We start from the raw sequence: 19028 nt of genomic DNA, 5'->3' as shown, positions 1-19028 counted from the left end.
CTCTCAGCCTCCCCTCTCATTTCATGATTAGAAACTCTGTCTCTTGAGCTTTCAAGATGGTTCTTGCTTCTATTTCTTAGTTTTCATTCTGCAGTGTTTTGGGGTTTTTTTTGTTTTTTAGAATTTTATACTTTAACTGCCAGTGTAGCAATTTAGAATTGCACTGTCTTATCTAATCTTAAAGGCAGTGTTCTAGTAAAACTGGCTTTCACAGAGTTGCCAGATATAACAAAAGCTCTCATAATGCGGATATTTTAGGAGTTAGTGATAAGATACCCTCTTTTTTTTTCTCTTTCTATGCATTTGATCTGCATGTCAGTCTCCTCCTTTATTGGTTGGGAAGAGATCTGCTACTCCCTTTCAGACTATAGTTAGTAAAAGACAGTGTGTGTTTCTCAAGAGGACACACAATATATTGATAAATAATACCTTTTAGGTCTCCTTGGTGGCTCAGTCAAGAGACCACCTGCAATGCAAGAGTCCTGGGTGGTTCAGTCCCTGGATCGGGAAGATCCCTTGGAGAAGGAAGTGGCAACCCACTCCAGTATTCTTGTTGGGAAAGCTGTTAGTGCTATAGATAAATGGGATTATCTTCTGTCTTTACTTGCATGAAACTAAGCTTGCTGTGTAGATTTGTATGAATTTTATTTTCTCCCACAAACCTTGAAAATCTAGTTTGGAAAAAGCTAGTGCAGCCCATGGTATCAGTCAATATTTGCCTTTTGTTGTACTGGTCATGCATTTCAGAAATGGTTGGTTTTTTTAAAAACTTATTAATACATCTAAGACCTGGTTTATGAGTAATGATGTGAAATGTGCAGATAAATTCTTGTTAGAGGGTATTTGAAATTCTTTCTACCCAACTTTTATTTACATAGTTTTAATTGCATAATATACACTAACTTTCTCTTGTATAGATCTTCTAGCTATTTCAGAAATCTCACTGTATGTGCCCTGTGTTTAGAATTAAGTTGAATATTGAAAGAAAATTTCAGTGGTTTTAGAAAATTTGTCCATACAACATTTTGTACTTAATTTATATTGGAATAATAATCTCTGTAATCATAATAGCAACTATCTATCTCTTGTGGTTATATCTACCTATCTGTATGTTTCTTCTCACTACTTAGAAGTCTCTCGTTTATGTTTCTCATAAAGAATTTTGATTGATGCTCATTTCTTCTGCTGTTTTTTAATGTAGGTTGGGCGCACTTTTGGATATTTTCCAAAGGATTTAATCCAGGTGGTCCATGAATATACTCAAGAAGAGCTGCAAATTCCAACAGATGTAAGTTGTGGATTCTGTTGTTGTTCTCAGTTATAAATTGACTTATAAATTCATCAATTACACTTAATTAACTAATTTTGAAAGTCTCTGAATGTGTTTTGATCAAAAAAGGGAAAACAAGTTAACATCTATGTATGAGATTTTAATTTACCAGACTACCTTTAAAGAAAAGAGAAGTTTGAAAACAATTTATGGGAGACTTTGTATCACAATCCGATAGTTCTGTGTTGAAGCAGGTGTTCTTGTACAAGGCTGTGTATGCTTATTCAGGATTTTTATTTGCTACTTGATATGAGAAAAAAATAATTCAGTATCTTTATATTTAGTTATTAAATTTAGGAAGTAAATACTTTTATTTTTACTTTATTTACTTCAAATTACTTGAAGTAATTTTTTTTTTTTACTTCAAGCAAGATGAGAAGTTGTCTCAATACTCACTGAATAGCCTTTAGACATTTCGAGTATATAGAAATCAGGTTAAATTAATCAAACCCGAAATTATGTATTAGGCCATAAAGTTTTCTTTTGGACTCTAATGATTTAAGGGATTAGAGTTATGGGATGGATTCTGGAAAAGGGAACCTGAATGTTTCACACAAGATCCAGCCTCAGTCGAAATCTCAAATCTGCAGGTCCTGACTGCACAATCTGGAAAGCATTCATCCCGGGTGCACTAACTTAAGTAGCTTTGTAATGACAAGGATTTTGTGTTCTGGGATCCTCACTCCAGCTGATTATTTTCTGGAGTTTTAAAATTAATAAGAATTGAAACCCACCTTCGAACAGAAATCTTTGAGCAACTCTTTGGAGTCGCTGCGAGAGCATGCAGGCTCCTGGCTGGGGACAGGTGTCAGCCGAGCTCTGCTGAATAGATGAAGTCACAGAACCATTGCTATTTTTGAAACTTTTTGTTTTCCCAAGGGTCATGAAATCAGCCTGATTACCTGTTAGCCCTTGCTCCTAATGAGGATACTGCTGGGAGGGAAATATACGCTAGACAGCAGCTCATGGGTCACAGAGACCTCATTTGTTAGGGATTCTGCCTTCTGATTGCACCTCTCACTCCATGCTTCCCTCAACGTGAAGAAATGGCTTAGAAAGGCACGTGGGGAGCAGAGGAATCATTCGTTCCTGCCACACTTGTCAGGTCTCTCCAAGGACTCTGACAGTTTAGTTAGGAGAAGGAAATTATCATTGTTGGTTTTTAAACTTTTCCCTCTGTTTAATGGAAAGACTAGAGATCTCTTGAGAGATACCAAGGGAACATTTCATGCAAAGATGGGCTCAATAAAGGACAGAAATGGTAGGGACCTAACGGAAGCAGAAGATATTAAGAAGAGGTGGCAAGAATACCCAGAAGAGCTGTACAAATAAGATCTTCATGACCCAGATAATCATGATGGTGTGATCATTCACCTAGAGCCAGACATCCTGGAATGTGACGTCAAATGGGCCTTAGGAGGCATCACTACGAGCAAAGCTGGTGGAGGTGATGGAATTACAGTTGAGCTATTTCAAATCCTGAGAGATGATGCCATGAAAGTGCTGCACTCAATATGCCAGCAAATTTGGAAAACTCAGCAGTGGCCACAGGACTGGAAAAGGTCAGTTTTCATTCCAGTCCCAAAGAAAGGCAATGCTAAAGAATGCTCAAACTACCGCACAATTGCACTCATCTCACATGCTAGTAAAGTAATGCTTAAAATTCTCCAAGCCAGGCTTCAGCAATACGTGAACTGTGAACTTCCAGATGTTCAAGCTGGTTTTAGAAAAGGCAGAGGAACCAGAGATCAAATTGCCAATATCCGCTGGATCATCAAAAAATCAAGAGAGTTCCAGAAAAACATCTATTTCTACTTTGTTGACTATGCCAAAGCCTTCGACTGTGTGGATTACAGTAAACTGTGGAAAATTCTGAAAGAGATGGGAATACCAGACCACCTGACCTGCCTCTTGAGAAGCCTGTATGCAGGTGAGGAAGCAACGGTTAGAACTGGACATAGAACAACAGTCTGGTTCCAAATAGGAAAAGGAGTACGTCAGGGCTGTATATTGTCACCCTGCTTATTTAACTTCTATGCAGAGTACATCATGAGAAATGCTGGGCTGGAGGAAGCACAAGCTGGAATCAAGATTGCCGGGAGAAATATCAATAACCTCAGATATGCAGATGATACCACCCTTACGGCAGAAAGTGAAGAAGCACTAAAGAGCCTCTTGATGAAAGTGAAAGAGGAGAGTGAAAAGTTGGCCTAAAGCTCAACATTGGGAAAACTAAGATCATGGCATCCGGTCCCATCACTTCATGGGAAATAGATGGGGAAACAGTGGCTGACTTTATTTTTGTGGGCTCCAAAATCACTGCAGATGGTGATTGCAGCCATGAAATTAAAAGACACTTACTCCTTGGAAGGAAAGTTAGGACCAACCTAGAGAGCATATTAAAAAGCAGAGACATTACTTTGTCAACAAAGGTCCGTCTAGTCAAAGCTATGGTTTTTCAAGTAGTCAAGTAGTCACAAGTAGTCATGTGAGAGTTGGACTATAAAGAAAGCTGAGCGCCGAAGAATTTATGCTTTCAAACTGTGGTATTGGAGAAGACTCTTGAGAGTCCCTTGGACTGCAAGGAGATCCAACCAGTCCATCCTAAGGGAAATCAGTCCTGAATATTCATTGGAAGGACTGATGCTAAAGCTGAAACTCCAATACTTTGGCCACCTGATACAAAGAGCTGATTCATTTGAAAAGGCCCTGATGCTGGGAAAGATTGAGGGCAGGAAGAGAAGGGGATGACAGAGGATGAGATGGTTGGATGGCATCACCGACTCAATGGACATGGGTTTGGGTGGACTCCGGGAGGTGGTGATGGACAGGGAGGCCTGGCGCGCTGCAGTTCATGGGATCGCAAAGAGTTGGACACGACTGAGCGACTGAACTGACTGACTGACTCTGTTTAATGACCCCTTTTATGTCAATTTGTTTACTAGCAGAGGTCAAAAAAAAAGTATTAGGTTTATGGGTAGTCCAAAAGCAGATCTCTTTTGACACCTATTCAGAACCCTGATTTAGAGTAGAGTGTGTCCCTCACTGAATCTTGTCTTCAAGCTGTACTTATGATGGTTAAATGGGAGCCCCTGGACACCGTTCTTTGTCCCTCAATATTTTTACTGCCCCTGCACTTACTTGTATTTCAGTAAGATGCTTCTTAAGCTGATTTAGCTTTCCCAGTCCAAGGAAAGTATAAGTCAGGAATCTGTTGTAGACCGAGAGCCTGTCCGCAAGGTGGTACTGCCTGTTTCCAGCTAGGGAAGCAGGAAGGTACAGCCTAGAGGGGAGGGTGATGGAGATGCTGGGTGGTCTTCCAGTTTCTTCTGGACAAACTGTTGTGGGGTAAATTCCCAGGGCATGAGGCATAGATTCTGGAAGGTGTGAGGACCAATAAATGATGCCCTACTTTTCCCTACTTGTACTCAGAACAAACTGAGAAACCCAGCAGGCAGGTGGTTGGAGACCAGGATGTCACCATCACTTACTGATAAAACTTCTTGGAGAACACAGCTCAAGTGTGCAGAAATTAATGGGCTTTTGAACACGGCAGTCTAGAACTAGACAGACTTAACCAGCCACAGGCAGAGCTAGCCAACTAGGGGGCTCTCCTAGTGGACTGTCCCTTATAAAACTGACAGCGTGGAAGAGAGAGGGTGTGTGTCCCCTCCAGCCAGGCCCAAGCAGAGACCAGGTGGTGCGCGACAAACCCACCAGCGACAGGAGTCACTGCTCCCCAGGGAGAAAGAGTGAAGGGAAGCCAGGAACGTTACTCGGGTAGGAGCCCTTCCTCACGGAAATAGGGAGCCAAGGGAAAGGTGGGGTCCATCCTTCCCTCTCCTGACTCCCCAGCGTTGGCACAAAAGCCCCTCCAGGGCCAAACATGAGTTTGCAATCATCTCTGTCATCAGCGTGGGCAAGCACTTGTTCTTGTGACGCTCGGTTAGTGACACGCTAATGTTTTTCTTTGCCTTGCAGGAGACAGATTTCGTTTGTTTTGATGGGGGAAGAGATGATTTTGATAATTATAATGTCGAAGAACTTTTAGGGTTTTTGGAAGTGTACGATTCTGCCACTGAAGATTCTGAAGAAGTTAAAGAAAAAACTGCTCAGCATGTGGAAGAACCTCCTGAAGCATCTAATGAAAGTGACGCTGAACCTGAGCCAGGAGAACCCAACTCAGAGGAAAATGAAAGTGTATTCTCAGAAAACACTGCTGAACTCAGGGAAAGATCTGAGGCTCAGAAGAGCCACCCCCAGTTAAACAGTCAAACAGGTCATGCTCAGGGAGAGCGAACTTCATTTGAATCTTTTGGAGAAATGCTGCAAGAAAAGTTAAAAGTGCCAGAAAGTGAAAGCAACAAAACCAGCAATGGTTCTCACATCTCGCGTGAGCAGGAGAAGATCGATGCTTATAAACTTTTGAAAACAGAAATGACTCTGGACTTGAAAACCAAATTTGGCTCAACTACCGATGCACTTGTATCTGATGATGAGACAACCAGACTTGTTACTTCGTTAGAGGACGATTTTGTTGAGGATTTGGATCCTGAGTATTACACAGTGGGAAAGGAAGAAGAGGAGAGTAAAGAAGACTCCGATGAGCTGCCGTTACTAACTTTTACAGATGGAGAAGATACAAAAACTCCAGGGCACTCTGGAATTGAGAAACACCTGATGGAGAAAGAGCAGAATTCACACGAAGAGCATAAAGTTGAGGAAGCTCAGCCCCCAGGCATCAAAAAGGGTGACAAGAAGATACCAAAACCCCAGGAAGATATTATTTTCTCTGATGTTACAGAAGGGGAAGAAAACACAGACACAGATTTAGAGAGTCCCGATTCAAAGGAAGAGGATGACCCATTAGTCGTGGATAGCAGATTGGGGAAACCACTACCAGAAGATCATATTGACCCTGAAAAGGCAGCAGACAGCCTTGTGAATGTAGAAGTCCCTAAAGCAGACAATGACAACGATCCAGAAGTGGGCGCAGAACTTCACATTAAAGGCAAGGGGCGGAAAGTTGAGGAACCCAAGAGGGACTTGGTGCAGCATGAGGTAGGGCTAGAGGATGAGACGGAAGAAGACCAGACTGTGCACAGTTCTTCTCACAGTGGCCACCTCAGCTCTTCACCAGCTGCCGAGAAAAGTACAGAAACATTAAAATCAGCCTTTGCTAAGCAAGAGACTGTCCTGAAAGGAGCAGCCGTTCACATCTCAAAAGAAATGCTTTATGAAGAAAAGCCCACAGAGCGGAGTTTGGAAGGTGCCTCAGAGAGTGACTCAGTACCGCAAGCAGAAGCGGCAGGGAATCAAGGGGAGGAAGGAAAGACTGAGCAGGAATCCATGGGTGTGGCAGCGCCCTTGGGCAGTCATCAGCCTAATGCTTCCAAAGACAGCGTGGAGGAAGTAGACGCTTCAGTAAGTGGACCTAAACCACATGTGCTTTCCGGGGAACATCCGAGCCCAGAACTTATAAAGGACCGGCTTCTTAAACTTCAAAATCAGACTAGGTCCTTCTCTCCAGATGACACCGGCTTGTCGGGAGACCGGGAAGAAGAGGGTCCCATTCTGGAAAGAAATCTTTCCTGGCAACAAGGAGATGTGGCTGCCGCAGTTCATAAGCAAGTGAACGAGAAGAGAAAGCTCTCTGAGGAAGAGGTCACCAGGGTCACCAAGGATGCCTCGGATGAAGGGCAGGAAGTAGGAAAAACAGGCCCAACCGATAGCACAGGAGGACGAGGCTTCCACCCAAAAGAACCAAACCCAGAAGATGACGATTACAGCCCTGAAGAACTCCTGGAGGATGAAAATGCTATAAGTGCGATGCAGTCTAAAGAAAAAAGCCCTGAGATTCAGGATAAGAGGTTAGATGTTGACCTGCAAAACCCTGAAAAACCTGTTTCAGGTGCCATTAAGACTGATCCAGAAACTGAAAAAAACAAAGAAGCAGCTAGTCATATATTGGAAAATGAAAGAAAAAATGAGACTGCAGGTAAAGGGGTAGACAGTCTGGGCAGGGACCCAGGTGGTCCGGTGGTGGAAAAAGAAGGAAGCTCTCCTCTGCATCAGGAGGCAGAGAGACCCTCTGAAGGAAGTGACTTTCCTGGCAAGAAAGAAAATCAGACTCCAGAGTCGGGTGAAGCGTCTCAGAAGAAAGATCCCGATTATCTTAAAGAAGACAACCATGAGGGCCACCCAGAGACCTCAGGGCTCACGGAGAAGCCTGGGGTAGAAGCCTCGAAAGAGGACGAGGAGGACGTAGAGAAATTCGTGGGCCCGGGAAGCCGGGGGTCTGCCTCCAGGGACCGTGACGATGACTCGTTCCCCTGGGCTCCACAGGCCCCCGTGCAGCCTGAGGTGAGTGTCCGTTCGGAGGACTTGCCCATACTCAGCAGCTTCTTTAAAGATCAGCAGTCTCTGCAGCGATTCCAGAAGTACTTTGACATCCACAAGCTGGAAGCCATGTTCCAGGACATGTCATCCAAGCTGAAGTCAGCGCAGCGCGAGAGCCTGCCCTATAACGTGGAGAAAGTCCTCGATAAGGTCTTCCGTACTTGGGAGTCTCACATTCTGACGGAGGCAGAGAACATGCTCGATGCTCACGTGACAGAAGACGGAGACCTGGAAACGAAGGACAGTAGCATCTTTGAGGAGGCGGCGGTGCTAGATGATGTTCAAGACCTGATCTATTTCGTCAGGTACAAACACTCCACGGTGGAGGAGACTGCTCCCCCGGCAGCGGCACAGCCTGTAGAGGGAGGCTGGGATGGACCGGCGGAAGGTGAGGTACCCACCTATGGCCTTGTAGGGTTGGGCTTGAGAAACAGGCGTGGGGGCCGGGGGGCTGCTGAAGTGCCTCGTGCCTGATTGAAGCTCTCTCCGCAGGTCCCAGCGTCCCCAGAGGGGAGGGGCAATACAGGGATGTCCACACGGCCCTTCCCACCTTCTCTCTTGGAGGCTGGAGTAGAGATAAATATTCCTTGATCCACTTTTCACTTAGTTGAGACCGGTAGTGATAGCATCCTCTGCAGGAAACTTTATAAAAAGAAAAAGACTCGAGCAAGAAAATGGTATACAAAGCAGACCTGGTAACAGAGTACCAATTTCATAAAAGCGCTTTTTTGAACACATTTTCTTCATCATAAAATGACTACTATCTGTCCAGGGACGGACTGGCATTAACTTTTAACTCGATGCCTTGCCTGAGTTCTTGCCCTCTAACCTTCTTCTTCTTTTTCTTCTTCTTCTTTTTTTTTTTTTTTAAAGAAAGTGTTTGTTTGATTTTGTTTTTTGGCCGCACCGAGCGATGTGCAAGATCTTAGTTCCCTGACCAGGGATCGAACCCAAGCCCCCTGCAGCAGAAATACAGAGTCTTAACTACTGGACTTCCAGTGTAGTCACGCCCCTGCCCAGCTTTCATCTTCAGTGGATGACACGTTCTTTCCTGCCCTATTAAGGCAGGAATTTAACTTCTGTCAGTTAAATTCTACCAAACCCTTGAGTTCTTGCATTCAGATTCCTTTCCTGCCAAGGAATGGAACCAGGATGCAGAGCCTCCTGACATAGCCCTTGACATAGAAGCCATTCCATAAATAGCAACTGGATCAGCCCTGAGCCAGCACCCTAGAAAAGTTGATTCCTAGCTCCGTGCTCTTTCCTCTGTCCCCGTGCTGCTGAGATGGAAGGTATACAGACTCTTAGGTATACTCTGAAGAGATTTGAAAGGCACCTCGCCGAGCTGCCTTTGCATGTTATGCCCTTCCCTGTGCCAGCTCTATGAAGCACGCCCGCTTCTGTGTGGAGGAGATCTGTTATTTCCTTGTGGAGTAGATGTTTCCTATTTCCGCTTGACTGGAATTCCTTTTTCCACATTTTTCTGTGTGGGCATATGTTGGTTTGCAGAGGGAAGTAAGGTTCATTGAAGTCCCTACAGGGAAGATATTTATGAAATGCTTTGGGATCAGGGTTTCTCCATAAATTTTATCATGTAGATTACCTATCTGTGATGTGAGAGAAAAGCAATTGAAACTCTTCTTTCCTTGCCCAGTTTTGCCCTGTGGGGCGCCAGCGCATGGAGGGCAGGGTGGCGGGCCACGGAGTTGTGTGCTGGGGGCGTGCTGGAGGTGGGCTTGTCGTTGAGCTTTGCCAGCCCAGGGCGTCCTTATCTCCTGTAGACACCCAGCCACCACTGGAGGAGAACTTCCCACAGGAGGACACGGAAGTTCCTCTGATGCAGGTTCCCAAAGAGCCCGGCCATTTGGATCAACCCATGACCAGGGACATGGGTACCCCAGGAGTCACCCAGAAACCGAAAACTGAGGAAGATGGAGACCCAGGTAACACTTGCTAATTTTTCTTTACAAAGTAGAAGCCTGTTTTAGAGAAGACGTCCTAAGAGATTTATTGATAAAAGTAGGAAATGGAGGGAACCATAACACAGACATAAATGCATTTAAAAAGTAAGAAATCCTGGAACTAGCAGAGAAAAGCAGGAGTCAAAACAAATGGAGATGAGTAATAGCAAGCAAGTCAGAGACCGTAACTGATCTACCAACCAGTGCTTGGTGGGCATTAGCTTATGCGAGTAATGGAAATCTAAAATACTGTTCTTAAAAAGTCTTATGATCAAAAACAGCAGTTTTCAGACAGACCAGCAGTGGGGAAGCTCTGGGGGTGGAGACCAGCAGTCTTGTTTAACAATCCCTCCAGGGGATTCTGATCTGTTAGAAGTTCAGGTTTGAGAACTATTGCTCTGTGTCTCAAATTCTGGCTCCCACTGTTCCCTGCTCCACCCGCTCCCCACGGAGTACATGGTGGCTCAGGCCTTTTGTTAACATGCTACCTAGTCATGGTGAAACTTCTTTTAAAACAGTGAAGAGGATATTTACATCTAGATGTCCTTATACTATAAGATTAGAGGAAACAGTGCAGAACTTTGCAGGATGTAACCGTCCAATGTGGACAGAACCTTGGGAATAGTATGACTACATGATCACAGAGCACAGTAAACATCCAGTGGGAGAGTGACAAATTTCATTTGGATTGAGAAAGTTGTTTCAAAATAAAGGTGTTTTTTTTAAATTCGTTTATTTTAATTGGAGGATAATTACACTGCTGTGTTGGTTTCTGCCATACAGCAATATGAATCAGCCACAGGTGTACAAATGTCCCCTCCCTCCCACCTCCTACCCAAAATAAGGTTTTTAAAAATGCAACCCCAGTGATAGTATCAACAACGTTCTAATTTTTGTGTAGCTCACTCATTTTACTGATAAATCAGAACAGCCGATTGTTTTATTTTGTCTATCCAGTATTGTGATACAACATCATTATCATTTTGTGTTTTTAGAGGTTGTGGTCTCTTAACCATAGATAGAGTCTTACCCTATGATACCACAGGCCTAGCGGCACTGGGCTGCCTCCCTGACCACCTCAGCCCTTCAAAATACAGGAGAGGTCACAGCAGGAAGAGGAATTCAGCTAATTTGGGAGAAGAAATGGCATATCAGAGGTCTCTTGTGTTCCAGAGGATATTGCGTTCATATACAATACTCTGTACTTCTAAACTCTTATAACTCAAAAATGTTCTCTTGTTGAGAATAAGTCACATACCAATAAACTTGATACCTTCTTGCTTGAAAACTTTCAGAGTTAGGAAAGATTTGGCTTGCAGAATTAAAACCAGATGTCTTGCCTCATTCTTTAAGTTGCATCACAAAGTGACACAGCTTCCTTTAGAACTGAACCGTGAAAGTGAAGTATTAGTTACTCATTCGTGTCTGGCTCTTTGCGACCCCATGGACTGTAGCCCACCAGGCTCCTCTGTCCATGGGATTCTCCAGGCAAGAATACTGGAGTGGGTCGCCATGCCGTTCTTTAGAAGATGATCTTCCCAAATCTCCCTTCATGCATCTCAGATGAGGTGCTGACCTGGTTGGGAAAACTTCACCAGTGGTCAGATTCATAGGTCAGTAGCAGTGGAATCAGGGTTGGAAGACATCTGCGTGGCAACTAATCCTGCTTCTCATTAGTTACTTCTTGGACTCCTAGCTATTTGTAAGAAACACCCCAGACCCCCAAAACTCCTGAAATTCCTTCCCTACCACCATCTCATATAGAGATCCTTCCAGGGAGAGGTAGAATTCGACCTCTTTTGCAGAGCTACACCAGGCCCCTGCCTGTGAGCAGATCCCCTCTGTCTCGGCATTTGCTATCCTCCCTTGTGTAGCTGTCATTCATGCATTCACTGCCTCCGAGGTGCCAGATGCTGCGCTGAGCATGGGTGCAAGTCTGCAAACTGACACTCTTCTCTTTCTCATTGTTTACCTGAAGTTTCTAATACAGTGCGTCACCAGCACTAAATAAATGTTTGTTAAATGTGATAGTATGTCTATAGGAAAAGCATAAAATTCTGTGTTCCTCAATCCCTGTGAATCTGTATTATTCAGACAGCAGTTGCATTGACGGGGATGTGATGGAGGAATTGCTGGCAGGTAGATTGGGTCAGAGATAGTGTTCATTTTATAATTGAAGATGTGATGGCTCTAATGGGGGTTCTGACATTTTTTTAAAACATATAATTATCTTCAGGAGAAGCACATATCCAGGCAGATAGACTAATATTCAATGGGCACTTGATAAATATTTAAAATGAAGACAAACAAAACTTATCCTGAATTTTAAATAAAATATTTGCTTTCTCCTTCAACTTTAGGGATAATTACACCAGAAAGCACTCCTGTCGATGCTGTGGATGCCCCAAAGCAGCTGGCAACAAATACTGAAGAACCAGCAAGTGTCACGCCCCTGGAAAATGCAGTTGTTTTCATATACTCACTCATGTTTCATTTAACTAAGACGGTAAGTTTGACATGTAATTTCTTCAAATAGAATGTTAATTATTACAGTTTTCAAGTTGATTTTAAGCGTGAGGTGAAGAATTTAAAATGTCTTTATGAAAATTACTCCTGTACCTTTGTAGCAGCCTCTGAAATAAGCCACAGGTGTGTGATGGTGGTGGGTTCCTAGTTCAGTTCAGCACTTGGAGATAACATTGGCGGCCAGTGCCGGGCACCGGCACACCTGTTCTTCCCTCAGGGATCTTTCAGTCTAACAGGGAGAGAATGAAATTCACTTGAGACACAACATGATGTGGGAAAGAAGAGACGTGTTTATTTACCTGATGGTGTGACAGTATGTCAAATAAATTGATTCACTGAGGTGTGGGGATGGGCAGAGGAAGTCAGAAGTTAGCTGAGATACCTTCTGAGCAGAGTTGTAGGATCCGTGTGAGTTTGATGTGTAATTTGTTGTTGAATAGGCTTGGGGAGGTGGATGGGTGGAGTGCACAGTCACACAGAAGTAGTATGTTTGGAGAAATGGGACATGAAGAAAAGGTTACTTGGCGTTGTCCAAGTTTAGAGCTCGAGGGGCGTGTGGTCTTGTGGAGGGAGATGGGCACAGGTGCAGGAGGTTGTATGTCACAGTAGGTTGTGTTAGAGATCCGTTGAAGGTTTTAAGCAGGAAATAAGTATGGTCATATTTGTTCTTAGAAACAGTCACTTATGGCAGAATTATTTATTCAAATTTATCTGTCTAAGGAATTCTGATCCATATGAGACATTCAGTCTGTCCGTTGAAAGTTATCTAAGCTTTTTGGGGCCTAGCGCCCCCTTGTGGTATTTTCTAGAATTGGACATTCTTCTTGGTAAATGATGGGAATGAGCGCGCTTTCAGAATTCAGAGGCCAAGTTACCCTTGGAGCTATAAAGTATACTCTGCATCAAAAATATCTATCCTCCAGGTTCGGTTATTTCAAGACTTTTTAAGGAAAAGGGGTTATTTTTTTGTTCTGTTATACGCATGGGCTTTGAGTGAGGATAATCTGGTTTCAAATCCCAGGTTCGTCGTTTAGAAACTTGGGCAGGTTACTTAAGTTTGAATCTCAGCTTTTTCATCTATAAAATGCAAATAATACCTACCCCAGTTGTAAGAATTAAATGAATCAATAATATCAAGTATATAGTGTAGTGCCTGGCATTTTATAAGATCTCATCCCCTGCCTGCTGCTTCTTTGGATGATCGGAGAGGGCAGTATAAAAATGTTGGATACTGCAGGGAATTCAGGAGAAAGGCTGCCAGGGTGGGAAAGTTGGAGGAAAACCAAACCGTTTTTCAGCTTTCTGCATGTTTGTGGTAGTGGTAGCCACCCCAGTGAATGTGTCTGCCCTGTGCAGTTAGAATTCTGAAGGAAATTTTCAGTGATGAAGGCGATCTCAGAATTAGAATTTGGTTATCAGCATGAATCATCATCACTTCTAAAACTTAACAGCCTCCAGATGTGGGAGGAGTTCATTTTATTCGTGGGTATGCACAGAGCCCTGTTCTAGGACTGGGATGGAGGACACAGATGTGGTAGAGGATATTGTTTCTGCTTGAGGGATAACAGGAGAAGACACAGACATGAGTGGCAAGAGAAAAGGGTGCGTATTACAGAGTAACAGTGACTTGAAAGGTATCGTCAAGAAAGTATTTGGATGGCCCAATATGTACAGAGTATTATGCTAGGCATAGAAAAGTCTAAGAGGTATAAAGCATAATTCTGATTTATGAAAGGCTTAAAAAAGGATATTTCAAATATATATGGAAATTGGAAAAATGAGAAACATGAAATAGCTGTTGAAAAGTATCAGATAAGTGGTATAGATAACTCTTTGTAGAGCTGGGAAATAATGGGGTGCTGACTTGTTTGGGAAAACTGCACCAGAAGTCAGATGCATAGATCAGCAGTTGATGGAAAATCCAGGCTAGAGGAGATCTGAGAGAGCAATTAATTCAACTTTTCACAAACTGCACTAATTTCCTCTACTCCAGCCCTGACTAGTAGTTATGGGGTCTGGGCATCAACAATTCCTAATGTGAGTCATCTGTCTTATAAGACCACACATTGCTCTGTTGGCTAGTTTATTCTTATAGTGACTCCAAATTTTTCTCCATATGATTTTTTTCTCTTAGAATCAAATTCCTTTTTTACATAGTAATCATTTAAGTATTTGAAGTTATGCTTTCATTTTTTTTTCTTTAGTGTTTTAGCATGGAAAATTTCAAAATGGTAATAGTAAAGAGAGAGTAGTAAAATGAAATTACGGGCCCATCACTCAACTTAACAGTAATTCCTTAATAACACCCATTTTTTGACACATTTCAGAATCCCCTCCCTTCCTTTTAAAATTGTTTTTACTCAGTTCAGGATCTTGAGGTCCAAAAGTTTAAGGGGTTCATAATGTCTTAAATCAACCTTTTAATCAGATGTAAATTACATATAACAAAGTGTACCCATTCTAGGAATGAATTTTAACAAATGTAAACACTCATGTAAAAGCAACCATAACCAAATATGGAACATTTCTTTTGTTTGAAAAAGTTCCCTTGCATACCTTCTCAGTGTATCTTTCCCAAACCACCTGTTCTAGGCAACCATTGACAAAACTTTTTCTCACTGTACATTAGCTTTTCCTGTTGTAGAATTATAGTTATAAATGGATTTATAGTTAGGTGTGAAACTGCCCAGCCTCATGGTAAGTTTATTTTATCTTGGTAAGTGCCCAACTGCTCTCAAAAGTGGCTGTACCATTTTATATTTCCACTAAAAATTTCTAAAACTTCCATTTGGTCACATATTTGCTAACGTCTGGTATTGTCAGCCTTAAAGTGTAGCCATTCTAGTGGGCATGCCTTTGAGGTTTTAATTATATTTCCTGATCCTTAATGAGGTTGAGCACTTTTTCATGTGACCATCCTTTTTCATGGGCTTATGTGTGAAATAGCTCTTTAAATCTTTTGTCCTTCTTTAAACTGGCATTTGGTTTTTTTCTAAATATTAAAGTCTAAGAGTTCTTTGTATTCATATAATTTAGATACAGCTCCTTTGTCAGATACATATTGCAAATCATTTCTTTCAGACTCTGGCTTGGCCTTTCAATTTCTTAGCATTGTCTTTTGAAGAGCAAATTTTTAACTTTGATGAGCACCATTTTATTAATGTTCACTTTTATGGTAAGTGCCTTTTGTCTCCTGCCTAAGGAATCATAGGCAATTCCAATGATGTGAATATTTTCATATTTTCCTCTGGAAGTTTTAGACTTTGTTCCATTTTGAGTAAATTTTTGTGAATGTTGTGAGGTAGAGATCAGGTTTCATTTTTTCCCCTCAAATGGATATCCATTTGCTCCCAGACCATTTTTTTCCCCTTTAAATTACATTGGCACCTTGAGTTGAGACCAGTTGACCACATAGGTAGTTCCTTTGTGAAATTGTTTTGGTCACTGCATTTCCTTTGCATTTCCATATAAAGTTTAGAATCAGCTTACGACTTTCTACAAAAACTCATGCTGAGTGTTTGACTGTTCTTATACTGAATGCATAGATGAATTTGGGAAGAACTGGTATCAACAAATATTAAGGCTTCTAATTAAGATGAACTGAGTTCATCTCTGCATTCATTTAGATCTCTATAATTTCTCTCCACAGGGCTTTGTACTTTTCAGTGTTCAAGTTTCATGCATATTTCGTTTATGTATGCCAGGTATTTCATGGTTCTTGATGTTCTAAATGGTATTTTTTAACATTTTGTTCACAATTTTTTGCTGATATCTAGAAATACAGTTGAATTTTTTGTACTGACCTTGTATCTTATCAAATTTACTTATTATCTTTCTAAATAATCTATTATTTCTAAGGGGGGGTGTAGATTTCATACGATTCTCTGTGTAGATGACCATGGCATCTATGAATAAACACCTTTTTAAAAAGTCAGATTAATTAAAGCATAATTTACATCTAGTAAAATTCACCCTTTCTGTATGCAGTTCTGTGTTTTCACATTTTTTTCAAAAATTTTTGTGTTCACCCTCTCCTGCCTCTCTCTCTAGGACTCTACCTGTATTTATGTTGGCTCATTTTATGTAGTTCCGCGGGTCACTGAGGCTCTGTTCTTTGTTGTTGTTACTAGTCTTGTTACATCTTAGCTTCAATTTAAGTACTTCCTCTTGCTGTCTTTAAGTTTATTTATCTTTAAGTTGATCTTTTTTGGTATCTTATCTGCTCTTAAGCCATCAAGTGAAATTTTCATTTTGGCTATTTTATTTTTTAGCTCTAAAATTAGAGTTCCACTTAGTTTTATTTTATATCTTCCATTTCTCTCCTCACTGTGGTCATTAAAAAAAAATTCTTCAATATATTTTTAAATGATTCTTTTAAAGCCCCTTAAAGCTAACATTCTGTCATCTCTTGCAATTTCTTGGTCTATTTTTGTAGGTTGACTTATCTCTTATATGGGATACATTTTTCTGCTTTTTTTTCACGTCTAGAGGTTTTGTGTTTGGGTTTTTTTGGTTTGATTGTTTTTGTTTCTTTTTGAATACTAGGCACTGGGAATGTAATTTTGCGTGCCTGGATTTTGGTGGCTTCCTTTAAAGAAGTGTTGAAGTTTGTTTTTCTATATTGTTAAGTTACTTGAAGATCAGCTTGATCCTTTCTAGTCTTATTTTTAAGATTTGTTTCGAGGTATAGTGTGTATAGTAGTATTTACTCCAGGGCTTGTGTTTCCCTACTACAATGATGTTATTCTTTTGGAATCTACTAAATGCCCTGAGCATTCATTAAGGTCAGTTCATGCTGACTAGCTGGAATACAGATGTCTCCCAGCCCTGCATTAACTGGAAATTGTTCAACTTCTAGCCTCCTTGCAAGTTGTTCTTTTTGCCCGTAGTTGTTCTCTGCTGATCCTCAAGGAATCTTGCTTATACAGGTGCTGCTTTGAATTCAGCGCACGACTGAAGGAGACATCCTTGCAGATTCCTAGAACTCTTTTTCTTTGTAGTTCTCATCTTTCCGGTAACTGTCCGTGCATGTGTCAGGCACCTCTGCCTCCCTGAACTCTGATCTCCACCTCCTTGGCAAGATTGGTATATTTTGCTTATCTTCCCTGTATTGTGGTCTAGAAAGTGCCTCCAGGTAAAAAGCCGGGTGGTCACAGGGCTCAACTAATTTGTTAGCCTTTCCTTAGGAGTCACAGTTGTGTGCTTCCTCTTGTTCTCTACCTGAACAAATTTTTTTTTTCCCATAAATTTTGTCCAGTTTTCTAGTTACTTTCAGTGGGAGGGCGAGTATCAGATCAGTTAACTCAGTCTATACATGTCTTCTTTTTGTTTGTTTGTTGTATTTTGTTTGTTTGTTTGTTCAGTGTATTCATTGAAGAGACAGGTTTGTTTGGCTGCTAGGAAGTACCATAGTGCGGGTTTTGCTAACTGCGTTCCTCTAGTACAATTGAACATTTTCCCTTGTTGTTTATATTTCTTGGTAATTGCTCAGTCATATTGGGAGTCCAGATTCAGTTTCATTTTTGTTTGGCAGGAATACTTAATAGAAGATGTCCTACTTCCATCAGGAGGCGTCTGTTGTCTAGATGTCCCTCTTCTTGACGTTCCTAGCAATCAGTGACATTGATTAGAATGTCTGCATTATAGGCTGTAGAATGGTAACTGTCTACTTACAGTGTTCCCATGTCATTTAAAGGCTGGGGCAGTTCTACAAAGAGACACTTAATAATCAACTATTCTTTACACTGAGAATTAGTTTGTATACTTAATGCAGTATAAATATTTGATTCTTTCTGTTTAAATAGTTTTCAAAATAATGAGTTGTCTTAGCATTATCCAAAGGTGCCCCAAAGGTTTATGGGTGTGTTTCTTCTAACTCTTTTCTAAGAATCATTAGGATGCATGAATTTTAAAGTATTTGGTTTGTTATAATCCACAGTAGTTATTATTCTTATCAATGCTCAGTCTCTCCCATTTTTGGTTACTGGGAGCCTCTTCAGCTTGGCTCCTGGCCTCTTTTGACATCATCTCATGGTCATTGATGACCTTCCTTGCTTTCTAGTGTAACAAGATGTTCCAGGCTCATTTTGTACATTTCCTGCCCAGATCTTGAAGGAGTTATTTCTCTAAAGAGTCTTTTTTCCTTTTACTGGGAAATGGTATTCAGAGGCAACATTCTGGATACTTAAGATCACTTACTGCTTTAGAGTTGGCCATCATTTCTAGGCCTTTTCAGAGGACAAAGCTAGGATGTAAGGGAGAATTTTTTTTATGTGACTGTTCATTATGATGCCATTTGGATATTCCCAATCAGAGTTCCAGGTGCTAATGGAATTTTACTTAACCACATCTATCTGACATTGTATTTTCTTTCTCTGATGTTGGAAGTCCCAGTTTTTAATGACATCAACATAATTATTTATTTACCTTATTTTACAATATTCACATAATAGTATTAAAAATGCCATATCAACACTACCACCTGCAATGGTTGCTGAAAATATTGCAAGGATATTTTGCAACTCTTTTTGTCTTTAACCTATATCCTACTGGGGTATGCTTGAAAGTAATCCTTTTATGTTGTCCTGCCGTTAAGTTGACATAGGTTAGTTGTTTCATTTTTGCTTTCAATTTTTAGGGTTTTTTTTTTTTAAAGATTTTTAAATTTTATAATTATCTAACAAATTTACAAGAGCCAAAGTCAATTTGTAAAACAAAGTCTGTTCAGAGAAGTCTTAACTTTTGTCCTATTTCCATCCAACCTGTTGATATGTTCCTCTATAGGTAATTTAAAAATTAATTTCATTATCTAC

The 19028-nt window shown here is 41.2% G+C and overlaps 1 protein-coding gene across 3 annotated transcripts in view; it reads left to right on the top strand.

Annotated features, from left to right (window-relative positions):
* The window catches only part of MIA3 (MIA SH3 domain ER export factor 3), a 55038-nt gene that overhangs the window by 5820 nt on the left and 30190 nt on the right, over positions 1–19028 (top strand). For all 3 annotated transcript variants that reach the window (XM_070474478.1, XM_070474479.1, XM_070474477.1), the window contains exons 3-6: positions 1202–1288; positions 5312–8117; positions 9511–9672; positions 12051–12196. In XM_070474478.1, the coding sequence (XP_070330579.1) occupies positions 1202–1288; positions 5312–8117; positions 9511–9672; positions 12051–12196 (3201 nt within the window). The remainder of the gene's footprint in view (positions 1–1201; positions 1289–5311; positions 8118–9510; positions 9673–12050; positions 12197–19028) is intronic.

This window comes from Odocoileus virginianus, chromosome 11 (assembly GCF_023699985.2).
Source record: "Odocoileus virginianus isolate 20LAN1187 ecotype Illinois chromosome 11, Ovbor_1.2, whole genome shotgun sequence".
NCBI lineage: Eukaryota > Metazoa > Chordata > Mammalia > Artiodactyla > Cervidae > Odocoileus > Odocoileus virginianus.
The sequence above is the reverse complement of the archived record's forward strand: the minus strand, read 5'-3'. Positions and strand labels throughout refer to the sequence as shown.